This window comes from Cyprinodon tularosa, unplaced genomic scaffold (genome assembly GCF_016077235.1).
Source record: "Cyprinodon tularosa strain WSP-4 unplaced genomic scaffold, ASM1607723v1 ctg30, whole genome shotgun sequence".
NCBI lineage: Eukaryota > Metazoa > Chordata > Actinopteri > Cyprinodontiformes > Cyprinodontidae > Cyprinodon > Cyprinodon tularosa.
Window position 1 is genome coordinate 7,683,601 of NW_024039008.1, and position 13,796 is coordinate 7,697,396.

The following is a 13,796-nucleotide window of genomic DNA, read 5'->3' on the forward strand; positions in this document are numbered from 1 at the left end:
GCCTGATAACTAAAAGATCTGCCTCCCATTCTACTTTTAGAAATTCTAGGAACCACTAGTAAACCTGCAGATTGAGAGCGAAGTGCTCTGTTAGGAACATAAGGAACAATTAGATCTCTGATATAAGATGGAGCTTGGCCATTTAAGGCTTTATATGTGAGAAGGAGGATTTTAAATTCTATTCTGGATTTAACAGGAAGCCAATGAAGAGAGGCTAAGCTTGAGAAATGACTTTCTTACTTACTTACTTACTTACTTACTGAGACTTACTTAGACAGCTCTTATTGTCAAATTTCGTTTTGTACAGCTCCCATGACATTTCCTTTTCTTAAAGTGCAGCGGTGATCAAATGCACACAAAAAAAAAATGCAAGAATGATCCCTCGTTTAAATTTTCATCAGAAGTCAGGAGCTAGGAGCTGCAAGCCAAGTTTTTGAAAGGGCTACTCTTCTGTACTTTTAGATATCACGCTCTCCAACACACAGCTGAAACAAATAAATGGCTCATTACCAGGCCTCTGTAAGGCCGAGTGACACCCAGAGGAAGAAATTCAGTTTCACTTTGCAGGATAGAATCTCTGCAGGACTGCACTTAGATCCCATGAGGATGAGTATGGGGTGACCTTTCCAATTAGATCCAAATGGACATTCTGTAGAAACTGAGCTCAGTGTTAATGATATATTTTGTAACTGCTGCTGGTCTTGGGAATGGGTTTTTTTGGTGTTTTTTCTTAAGCTGACAGCTATTTTGGGAGCCATCTCCATCAGCACTGGCTGCCATGACGACAAACCTATTGCACAACTGCTCTCATCAGTTCTGCCAAAACATGTGAAGAACTAGAACTTTTTTCTCCAAAACAAAACAACAAAAAAGAACAGATCTAGGTCAGTTGGAAACTTTGCTATACCAAAATCAATCTTCAACCTCACAAAACCAAGTGCTTTGCAAAGAGGAATAACTGAATACAAGATGGTTCATAAACATCAAATTCACTGCTAGAATATCAAGAAATAATTAGTCGGCAACGACCTGACATTTACTGCAGTAACATTGATAAGCTGCCAGCTTACCTTCTGAGATTAAATCAGTTTACTCCTATAAACCTTGAAAATGAATTTGTTTTATTTTTTTGATCTGGCAAAACCAGAATCACTAAAAACCCTTTGAAAGAATAAGCATAAATTGAATCAACTACTGCTCTTTAACCCTTGGGAGAATCTACTCTGTTTTATTAAATTGTTGTAATAGTGGTAAAGCAGCCCTATTGGAGCAGAATGAGGCTGTGCATTTGGAGGGACCACACCTCCTGCGGACAGCAAGTGACAATTAAAAGGTAAAAAAAATTGAAATATTTATACTTTTTATTTTCAAAGCACAATATAACTGTTTTAGTTTGTAGAGTTTAGGGCCTTTCAGACCCGCATGGCATGCACATGGATGCGCCATGCAAGCTATGCTGAATTTTTATGGAGTAAAATTTAGTCCAATATATTTCCAAGCAAGGAAAAACCTTTTGTGAATTTAAATTTTTAATAAAAAGGTATTATGTTAATTGAAATTTTATTGAAAGAAAAATGGAATGAAAATGTGAAAAGTTTGAGTTTTGAGATGGTTTTCTGACACGAGAAACGATGAAGAAAACGGTACTGGCTTGAAAGGCGGGACCTCCTGGAAAGTAGCCAATCACAGGAGGTTTGCATTCTAAGGTTGGTCCCACCCTCAAAGTGACACAAACATTAACATGAGCGCAAAGAAACAGTTACAAGCTACGCATGAGCACAGAGAAGGAGCATGCACTCAGGGTTGAGATATATTAGTGCCTGATGGTGTGTAAAAAAATACAAAATGCATGTGGAAAACAGCTAACATGTGTGTTTTTTTAATATATAAAACTGCTTGTATTAGTATTCATTTCATGTGTAAATTTTTGGCAGCGTTCTGACTTCATACTTTCTTTGAATACTGATTCCTGTTTCAACTCGCTTTTTCTCCTGCGTCTAACATAATCGAGTCTGATAATAAAATGTTCCTTTTCCTTAATAAATTCCATCAATCACACGTGCCAAGACAGAAATAGAGATAAACTAGACTGAAATGCACCTGATTAAAAAGCATTGGTCAGGGACCTCACCTGAGCATGTTCAGCTAATAGCAAAGGAAGTGGGCCAGTAAAATCTCTCCTTGTAGAGCTCGTAAGGCCATGAGATTTGTGCAAGCGTGCTCTGCACAGAGCAGCTCTCCATTTCTCCTCATTATATTATGTCTAGGAAGCTTCTGCAATCCTCGTCATCAGCAATAACTTCGCACCAGCAGTGAGTGTCAGAGCGAATAGCTCCGATGTCATCATTTGTAACAGGGAGACTTATTCCTCTCTTAGTTTCTGCGTAAAATATGATGCATTAGAGTGATATGAAACATCAGCTGCTACCTGATTCTAAGAGGAATTCTAATGTCAGTGGGAAATCCTGTAACCCACAGAAATAGATTAAAGTAAACCAGACTTATAGTCAGACAAAAGTAAGGTTGGTCTGGATCATCTTCGCTTAGTTTGTTATTTTAACATATATAGAAAACCCAAAAACTGTCCACTATAAATTGTTTTAATGTAGAAAACATGAATGTTTGCATTGCCAAGTGAAAAGAGTTTTTCAGAGACATACAGAGACATATACTATTTTTAATGGAGTTGCTTTGGATAAGGATATTAGTTTGAAAAGGTGATGCCCTAGACTGCGATCCTTTTACTGCCATCCATTTAGAAATGTAGAAAATATCTTTGATTTCCAGAAGAATTTTTATCCAGTGCAGGATTTTAATTCAGTGCAGTAGTGTTCAGTCTACTACCTTGTTGCTGTGATAATATCCAATTGTCTTTTTAAAAAAAAAACACGAATACTATTACATAAAAAGCACAGTTTATTAAATATTAAAGCATCCTCTATCTAATCAAACAATAAAACATTTAATTTATAAAAGGGTAAGTTTACTGACCAGCTATAGTTACCAGTAGTGTTCAGCTTAAAGGACTCAAACGTCTCAGGTTTTCAGTCATTTGGTCAGAAAGCTGCGGGAATTCTTTCACCATCTCCATTAGGAAAATTTAGAGGGCTTTTATTATTGCAGGTTTAAAGCCTGGGGAAACCAGGCATGTTGAAGGGAAGTATTTACTGTCATATTTTTTATTACATGTTCTACCTCTTTTCTCGGGCTTCCTCCCTTTGTCGATGAAATGTTAGATGAATTGACATTTCTAAAATGCCTTTCAATGTGGTGGGGACAGTTTAAGGCCAAATTCCCAGGTATACCCAGTTATATGGTACCTCGCGGGGACTTAAAGGTCCCGTGAGGAAAAGCTCTCTTCCTGAGATGGGATTTAGGTTTAGGTCCAGGTGTGAAATTAGTTTAGGTTACTTTTAGGGTTTCAGCATGTTTTTGTAATGGTCAGGGAAAGGTTCTGGGTTACACCATAGAAATTAGTGGAAAATAATTAGTTAGTGAAAAGTCCCCGTAAGCATAGCATATAATTCATATATGTGTTTAAATGAACGGTTTTATATATTTGTGAACTAAGCATGGCTAGAGTACCCTGTATTGGCAAACAATCTGGCGTCGAGGTAGTGGCAGTCAGCAGCTTAAGAACACTCCACAGGAAATGAGGCAATGAGCAGAAGGTGTGCAGGGAGACCCAATGAGGACGAGGCACCACCTGGTGGAGAAGGAAAGGAAACAGAAAAACAGACCACACAAATTGGATTCCTGACAGAGTGGCAGTATTGATGTCCTCAATGGCTTGATTTTTCAGTCATTAGTGTATTAATCATAGACGGACAGCAAAGTTACAGTAATTAATGAATTAAGCACATAAATAAACAAATGCTAATTGAGACAAAGCAGAACTGATGCTTTTTCAGACCTAGGTTTAGTGCTTTATGGGGAGGAAGGGAAAGTTATGAGTCTCTGCAATCATTAAGGGGTCCTCTGTGAAATACAGAAAGAAAAACTGCTTCAATGTGTATAGTAGGCCAGTGCAATAAATATTTTTACCGCTACTGATAACCAGCGACTAATTTCCAATGTCGGTAAAAGAAATAAACTAAAATCTGCTGTTTTTCCTGTGTGCACTGGTGGCTGGTATTTCCTTCCCCTTTAAAACACTGCAGTGTGTGGGGTATCAGATGACTCCGTCGATCCAGTATGAGGCGTAAACAAAGAGAATGGCAGATGAGCCCAGTGAAGAAAAGTCTAACACAGTTGTAAAGGATATTACATCACTGAATCCTGTAGCACTGAGCGAGAGGAGAGACGAAGTCAAGAGCAAGTCAGCAGAGTTGAGCTTGCAGTAGACCGTTTTTGAGTGAAGGTATACAAGTTTAAATGATGCATGTTGTTCTCACTGCAGGCTCCAAAATTTTGAACACGAAATGCAAAGTTTGCAGTTCAACATAACACATCAAACCTTCACCACCTGCAGTACAACCCCCGCTGTTGACTTCAAAGATGTGCAGAAAGTGCCATTACCTTCGCACAAAAATGTTTGCAAGAGAGAAAACATTTTTCTCCTGTTCAATGAGACATTGCTGAATGTTTATACCTGAAGAGTACAAGACATTAATATTGAATTAAAAATAATATGTAATCTTATTTATTCAATAAATAAATTATAAATAGATCTGTTGCATTTCCTGCACATGCCTTTGTTTCTGATAGAGGAACTGGAGCATGTATCGTCCATTTATCATTATCGAGGTAAAACTGCCCCATTTATCGGGATATCAATTTGAGGTTGTATCACCCAGCCCTAGTATATAGCCTATTATGCAGAACTATAACAAAGAGTATTTTTTCAAATTTTTAAGGTTTTATGAATTGGATTCCTGTCACATTACGTTTATCAGATCACTGTCTCTCAATTCTGGGGGCTTTCTCATGGAGTGGAGGAGCAAAGACGCATTTCTATTGATCTGCTGGACGTTAGCAACATTTTTATTAGCTGAGGTGTGTGGCAAGAGTGAGTGTTAGTATTGGTCTTGAAGTGAAGGGAATGTGAAGTAAATGTGAATTTTAATTTGGAAATATAAAGCTGGACAGAAAGAGAAAATGCTTCACAGTAGCTGCAAACTGATTAGAATTGTAAAAATCCATGTTCAACTATACAGGAAAGTTCATTGAAGCCACACAGTGAAGCTAACGTTAGCTTAGCTCATGGAAAACATCCAAAGCAAAATCTGTTGGCTTCTCTTTCTGGCATCAAGACAATTATTCTTATTGTGACATTGCCAGAGAGGACAATGTAAAAAAAAAAAAAGATCAAAATTTAACATTAATTATTTTAGAGCCTATAACTGTTACTGCTGTCCGCACACATTTATGACTATATTAAACGAAGTTATTTAAAAATAACTTCAAAAAACCAACTTCTAAGTCTTTAAGCTATTAGCCTGAAGATGCTTTGCTAACATTACTAGCTGCAAATAGGAAGAAAAAGTTCTGTCTCAAGAGGGTAAATTTTCTGAAAAATAGCCAATCCCTGACAGTGTCATGATAGCTGTTTTAGATACGGCTCAGCCCATCGGGGCCAGATAATTAAGGATTGTTTGTTTTAGTTTATTTGGAGATCATTGCTGATTCCCATGGTTCATGTTTTCATTCTCTGAGATCGGTGGTTAGAGAGGGTTGTTAGTGTTTTTTCCTGATCATGCTCTGGCTCTTATCTACTGAGCGTGTTCTGTTCCTGTTTTGGCTCAGTATAGGGAGCTAGTTTAAAGTTCTGCAGTTTTTCTGGTGTTGTGTCTTGTTCTGCCTCTCAACTGCTGAGCCTACCAGTCTTCCACCGAAGCCTGTCTGCCTGAACTATCAGCTGGACTCATGGAACCTTGAACCTGCCTGAACGCTCTGTGGATTCTTGGAACCCTGATTCGGTCTGTTAATGTTCTGATCGGAACCCCTGACCCGGATGCGGACTCATGGATCTCAGAACCGTCCTTTTCTGAAATGTTGAACTATTCAGACTTCTGCCTGTTTACGAAGGCTGCTGCATCGGGGACATTCTCACCACATCTTGTTTGGCAGTCCACCGGCTGTATCCTGCCTAATTCTTAGGATTGAACAGTTAAACCAGGTAAGTGACTCACTTGGATAATCATCTTCCATCAGATTATCTTGGTCACTTACCTGTGTTTCTCTCCCTAACCAGAGTGCCAGTGATGAGTGGTGCCCCGCTTCCACCCACAGCCGCTGCAGATCCACAGCTCCACTTATCTCCGTTCTGCTGTTAATAAACATTTTGATCTTTCCCACTATGTCTCACCTCAAATTCTGGGTCCTACTTTCTGGTTTCTGTACAGACGGCCTATTTTCTCAGGTTGGTTCGACCGCCAAAGTGACAAAGTTAACATGAAATAGAAACAGGTCCAAATGTGAATTAGAGAGAATCTACCGTAGAGTAGAAAGCAAGAGAGTAGAGAAAGAGGATAACCTCATGGTTGTAATTGGGTAACTTGACTCCGCCAGAAGGATTTACTCCGCATATCCATCTGGAAACCGTCCGTAGAAGTAATTTTGGGAAGGTGCGAAAATACTGGTTAGCTGATTGGCCTATGTTGGTGATAGAAGGGCCAAATAAACCAATCAGATCAACGAAGCATACGACGTACTAACAGAGCGACGACGAAGAGGAGCCAATTGATATATCAAACTCTTGCCGAAACCAGTCGGGAGAAGAGCAAAAACATCTTTTCCTCTGAGAAAAGCCTCCAGAGCAGTGTTTTGCTCTTCTTTCAGTGAATAAATACAGTGTTATTCCGATAAAACTTGCTCGATAGCCAGTTTCATCGGCTGAAGCCGCCATGTTCTTTAGACTGAACTATCGCGCTTCTCGTTGCGTCACACCTCAACCCGCCTCAAAGCCAACGCTGATTGGACGTTCGTTTAGTGAACGGTGTCGTCTATAATTCTGTTCTTGACGACTTAAAATTGAAGCTAAGTTTTATAAAAATTCAAAGTTCTTAAAAAGCAGAAAAAGTCTCAAACAAAGATCAAAAAATTTAGGCAGAGGCAGCTGAGTCCGGGTCCAGTGTGTTTATTGCTAAACACAACACATTCACACTGAGCTGGTCACCGGTGAGCCGAAGCTGAACAAATGGTGAACACAGCTCCCTTTTATACATTTCTTATCGGTGGAAAACCCCCTTCAGAACATATTTCAGTCTTTGGTAAAGGTCACATTGATATTTATCTGCAAAACACGGTGACATTCATAGACACATCTCATTCTTGTGAGAGCAATCTCTCAGGCCATGAAAACATCTGGTGCATTCAAATCAGAAACTTATGACGGTTTAGTCACAAACATGTCAGAACACATCTTTCCCTTGCTTCAAGCCATGTCAGTCTGGCCTACTGCTCCCCCCTCGTATCTTAGTCAAAGCATCACCCTTTCTGGGACCATTACCGCTCCGTGTGCCTTGAAAATAACAACTCTTTTTGTATGGCCAAATTTTGCTGAGCTGGGCAACCTTGAGATGTCAAATATTTCATTTTTATTGAGTGTGCTTTCTTATCACTAAGGGGCCTCAACCCTGCGTTGTCCTGCAGACTTCACTCCTATTGGGGCCAGGTGCAATAGTTACACATACTCACTGCTCTGCTTTTCTCCTCTCTGGCCTTGAATGGCTCCATTCATTGCTCTGTTTTTTTTTTCTTTTTCCTTTTTGGCCTTGAATTGCTCTTATAACAGTATTTGGGAAAACAACTTTAAACTTATAAAACATTAACTTTATTTTATCTAATGATTAGTGCAGATTAATACACAGCAACGGCTCCAAATTTTCTTCAACGGAGAGTCTCCAGACTGATTAGTGAGTGAAATCTTGAAAGCTCGCAAGATCAGGATGGTCTCATGAGGCTAGTAATTGGGGGCCTCATGGTATTGAATCCGCACTCATAAAACATTTGTAAAGCGCATGCAGAGTTGTTAACGTGAGTTTGTTTTAAAGAATAATTTTCATATCAACATTTATTACTGTTGTGCACCTCTGTCATTATTCTGACTTCATATATGAGCTGGATGAGAAAAGGAGCTCCTGAGATACAAGACTGATATTCCTCCTCACTTATGGTCCTTTCTGATACAGATTGGGGATGCAGGGAAAAAGTAGAAAGCTTTTTGTTTTGTTTTTTCAATGTATCTGTACAGAATCTATTATCATAGAAAGTGCCTGCAGTTAAGAGAGAAAAGAAGAAAAAGTCAGTAAATTACAACGTGTGGCCAGCACATAATGCCAAGCTGTGTCTTCAGCTGAACCTCTCCCCTTCTGACTTATACAACTTGCTTTCCTACACAGCAAATCATTTTCAGCAGATCCGAGACGTTTTGTAAGATCATTGGCCGCAATTTTTTAAAATGATTTGTCCAAGGATGATAAAGGTTTTAAACTGGCATTTTCTCCAACAAGGACTAAAATTTTCCTGTCATGTCACAAACCAAAACATCAGGAAAATAACACTTTCATGCTTTTGCTGTAATGTTTATTGCAATCTTTTTTGTTATTTCTTTTATAAACATGTCCTGTCTTACAGTGTAGCACTAGGAATTGTCGTCTTAGTGCCAAAGAGAAGCTCAGCAGATTAACTTCCTCTCATGATCCCAGTGTTAGTCTTCTATTTATAGGTTTTCTGCAGATTCTGTTTATGTTCAGGTGTTTTAATCTTATTGTTTCATCACTTGTGGTGATTTTAAAATTTCTTTAAAACATTTTATTTTTTTAAACTGCGTATTCCAGATCCCATTCTCTTTACTTTTGGGCGGGCTTTCCTTTGGAGTGAGGAGCAAAGACACATTTCTATGGGTGTACTGGAAGTTGAAAATAACATTTTTGTTGGTAAATGTGTGCATCAAGAGCAAGCATTTGTACTGGGATTCAAATGAAAATGAACTTTAAACGCAATATAATAAAGTAGGACTTTTTTTTTTTAAAGATTAAATAAAAAAAAATTAGAATAGAAAAGTTACTTCTAAAAACAACATCAAAAAAACAGAAGAAAAAAAAACATGCTCCTTGCTTGCAACAATATTAGAATTAAATTCACTCCATTCACTGCTTGATTTTTATTTTTATGCGACAAACTTTATTGGGCTTCATTTTGGGATTATTTCAAATGTAATAGACAAAGAACAGAAAAAGGGCAAAAAAAAAGGGACAAATGCGAGCAAATATGTTAAAAGATTAAGAAAGTAAATAAAAATGTGGAGAGAAATAAGAAAAGAAAACATCCTGGACGTCTGCTTCTATATCTGCAGAGAAAGGGTAAAAGAACAACAGCACAAACAGAAAATCAAGGAAATGAACGATGTGCTCAGTAGCAGCTGCAGCCAACTAAGGGAGTCATCTGATGTATAAACAGCTGAATCTAAAAACCTGTCAACCTATATCAGAGGTTTACCCAGCAAACTATCATTTTAAATGATAACTAAACTAAAATAACTTAGAAATCTATACAATTTAGATGGTTATTTTATTCTTTAATGAAGGGATGTAGAATATTTAAAAAACTAGATCATTTGTATGCTTCTCAGAAGAACACGCAGTCACTATTCTCTACGCTCATCTGATTTTAGTCCATCTGCAGGTTCCTCACGTTCAGACAGACTTTTAAAAGCCTGTTTTAGTCATTCTGCTCCTGCTCCCTTGAAAATGCTTCAAACTAAACTAAGATTGTCTGAACTTCCTATTTAAAGGAATAGTACACCCAAAACATGATTAGCCTTCATTTTCTACTCACCCCCATGCTGAACAACACTCTGGAGTACTTTTTTGATATCTCAAATGCATCTGGAGATCTGGGAGGCTTCTTGCTGTCTGCTGACATTCAAATAATGGAGGTCTATGGCGCCCGAGACAGAAAGGTCCATAAAAGTCCACAAAAAACATGTCAATATTCCTCCATACTGCTCGTCCAATGTTTTCCAAGTGTCCTGAGTGGGTAGCATCCAGAATTTACTCGAAACGAAGTCATTTAGCATGTTTTTAGAGCATAAACAGTAGTGTATAGGATTTCCTGAAAGCGCGCGCCTGCGCGTTCACTACGCTACGGAAGCCGGCAGACCAAACCAGATGAAAGTGCGCATTCAGCGTCTGTTCTGCCGATAATGCAAGCGTAGAAGAAGAAATGTGCTGTTTACCTGTGCAAAGAAAGAAACAATGAAAGAAAAATGTCTGAGGACTTCATTGTTGAGGAAGAGCATGAGTTCTTTGCCGAGCTGAATGCGCACTTTCGTCTGGTTTGGTCTGCCCCGGTTTCCGTAGACTCGTGAACGCGCATGCGCGCACTTTTAGGAAATCCTATACACTACTGTTTATGTGTACTATTCCTTTAATACTTTTAGTTCCTTTTTTTACAAAAGGCAAAACACATCCACGAAACAGTGCCAGTGACTAAAGATTTTGCAGGTAGGAAATAGCACCTTCTAAAAAAAAAAAAAAAAAAACATATTAACTATAATTTTCTTTAAGTAGCATTATTACATTACTTGTTATATGTCAGCATGTGTAAGTAATTAACTGGATTCTATGTGTAAACTGTTACTTCTTTCGGAAGCTTTGTGTCTCTGAGTTTAAAGGTAAACTGTCAATAAAAGCTTTTGTGTCTGAATTTGTAAATGTAAGTGAAGAAGCCGGAATAAAATAAGGAGTTCTTTCCCATCAAATCACATCAGATTATTATCTCCTGTCTGTCATGTTTACAATAAACATTTTGATGTGATCAGGTGTTCAATCCATTAATTTGATTTAAATACCAGATTGAGCTCCATCCATTGTGAGTAACTTCACTTAATGAAAACAAGCTTGTTTTAAACAAATAGTCCCCATTAAGATAAAAGGTTTTTTATTTTGTGTCTTCAAAGTTTATTGGTTAAATTTTGTTTTACAACATTTACCTGCAGACAAATAAATTTAACTACAGAAAAAAACAAATCCCATTGTTTCCTGATGTTTTCTACCAAATGGTTTCCCATACCTGCACCATATCAAATGTCAAAGAGTTTTAAAATATGGTCCCAGTCTTTTTTTTTTTTCAGCATCTGATTGCTTTGACTCTAGAACATCTTTCAAATTATTCTTCCATCCTCCAGTCTTGTTCATGTTTTAAATAACATGAAATTGCTTTCTGTTCCTGCCTTAATGCACTTCCTTAATTTACCTCTCCCTGCTCTCTCTTGTTTGTTCCTGACAGGAGGTGAAGTACTTTCAGTTTCCTGGTGAGCTGCTCATGAGAATGCTGAAGATGCTCATTTTACCACTCGTCGTCTCCAGGTACCTGCAGTTCCTTAAAACCCTGTAAATCCTGTTGACATTTGTACCAGGTACAACTCAGTGACCAGCAGGAGAATCAGAACAACATGAACTTTTCCACATTTTGTTTAATTTCAGCCACAAATCTCAGTATATTTCCTGGGATTTTATGTGATCAACTAAAACCACAAAGCACACACAGTAACGCACTTAGAAAACAATAGATTTCCAGATAAATGTCTGTGTTTGGCATGCAGCTGTATTCAACCCTAGACTTATTTTTTAGTCTAGGGTTGAATACATGTTTTCTGCTAATGCAGCTTTAAGTCAAGTGTGCATGTGTAAGACCTAAAGTTTAATTTTAATAGCTAATTTAGGCTGGACATTTTGCAAAAGCAATTATTTAGGCCTGACCAACTAATTTACATTTACATAAGGAGAACATTTGATCATTGCAGGCAAATAACACATTTTGTCAATTTAATAAAAAAAAAGGAGTACATTTTCAGAGTAAATATTACAATTTTTTTCAGATTTTGCTGTTTCAAATAATGTTTCCTATTTATTTTTCAAATTTTGTTAAATTTGCTTTATTTAAATTTTATATTTATTGTAACCGCTTTATGATTTTAATACTTTGGTTGTTAAGTTGTCCAGTTATTTCAGTTATTTTTAATAAAATTCTATCAATATTCTTATGGTACATGTATGCTTTAAGTGGTCTATGTTGCATTGTGTAGCTATAAGCAAGATGGTCCCAGAACAGCAGCAGACTGATGAAGTATTGGTCACACCTTAAACCTGATCCGGAGAGTGGATGTGAAGGACGGAGGAAGATTAAGAAAAAAAAAAAAGACAAGAATTAAAGCCTGAGTGAAAGAGAACAGCACATGAAAAGAAAAATGTGCAGAGAAATTATAACAGACATGCAAAAAGTCCAAGCAACCCGTCAATGCCAGTTCTATGTCAGCCCCAAATCAGCACCGGCCTTATATCAGCTCCTGGTTACACGTCCCTCCCAGGAATTAACCCAGTAAGGCTGCTGGCCCAGCCAACATCCCAGAGCGGGTAATAAGGGACTGCAGACCAGCTGAGGTCGCCTGTGGTGGCAAAGAACTGCACATTTTTAATATGTTGTGAAACTTTCTCTCTGCATTCAGCATACATACGTGGAATAGCGGTGTTTGAAAAATAGAGATTTAACATTTTATTAAATCCTACTCCTTCTACGGTTCGTAGAGGACATAAATCTTTCACCAAGTGAACGATGTTCCACCGTTTACTGCCTTTATCGTTGGGAGTAAGTTTTGTAAATGAATCTGTTAACGTTTGCTGCTTCGGGAGACGGACCGTCTGCGGGGGCTGCTTAACTGATTTTTAAACTAACGGTCGAACGTCAAATCCTAGATTATATTCTAGGTGTGAAGTTTTTTTTTGGTAGAAATACAGCAACACTGCAGTTCTGTGGATCCTGATAAAACTGTCTCTTAATAATGACGGATCTTCAGAGGTGTAGATCGTAACACAGTATTAAATCGTCATATCGCCCACCCCTACTGGCATCTGTCCCGATCTTATTAAAGTCCAACACTTTTCAGCCTGTCCCCATGCACCCCACATTGACAGACCTGAATGACTATCAACCTAAAGTCTTAACATCTGTGGTCACGAAGTTAAAGGATACTCATTACCTTACTTTAGGGACTCAACCTTCAACACCATCATCCCACAGACTTTGGCGCGGAAGCTCTCTTCTCTTGGACTAAATCCCGCGTTGGGAAACCAGGTCCTGTTTGGATCCAAAACAAAGTTTCCTTTTTAATCACACTCAGCATTGACTCACCCCAGGGCTGCATGCTGAGCCCCCTCATGTTTACTCAGCTGACATCTAACTGCATGGCTAGACACCCCAGCAATATCTCAGGATGCCACAGCAGTAGTGGGATGTATTGCAATGAAAAGTCAAGATACAGAAGGGTTGTTGAACACCAGGTGCAAAGACAATAACCTCTATTAATGTGAAGAAGACTAAGGGGATTATGTTTCTTTTACAGACAGAGTCCCCATACGGAGCTAGTTCACTGGTATCTTTTCTAATACAGAAAGTATTTATAGATCAGTGGTTCTATATTCGTTTTTTAAATCTGCCTCTGTCTCCTTGAACCCCGTTTGGCCTCGGCAGATGGGAGTTTTTCCTCTCCCCTGTCGCTACAAGCATGCTTGGTGTGAGGGATTGGTTTTGAGACAATGAGTCGGCGCAATCAGCTGGTTTTCCTTAGATAGGAAACTTTGAACTAATCTGACTGGATGATTTACTTGAATTGTCTTTGTTAAGTGAGATGAAGTGTTGTGAATAAACGTTCAGAGAAATATTTAAATGCTGCTGGACAGAGATCCTTTGGCTAAATATTGAAAAAATAATCTCTCTATATTGTTATCATACAGTGTGTTATGATACCCCACATCCCACCAGCTTAAAGGTATACTATGCAACCGGTGTTGATT

At 38.3% G+C, this 13,796-nt stretch overlaps 1 protein-coding gene across 1 annotated transcript in view; it reads left to right on the forward strand.

The window, feature by feature from the left end:
- LOC119787627 (excitatory amino acid transporter 5-like) overlaps window positions 1–13,796 on the forward strand; it is a 75,424-nt gene that overhangs the window by 24,733 nt on the left and 36,895 nt on the right. The window contains exon 2 of the mRNA XM_038291596.1: window positions 11,233–11,312. Within this exon, the coding sequence (XP_038147524.1) occupies window positions 11,233–11,312 (80 nt within the window). The remainder of the gene's footprint in view (window positions 1–11,232; window positions 11,313–13,796) is intronic.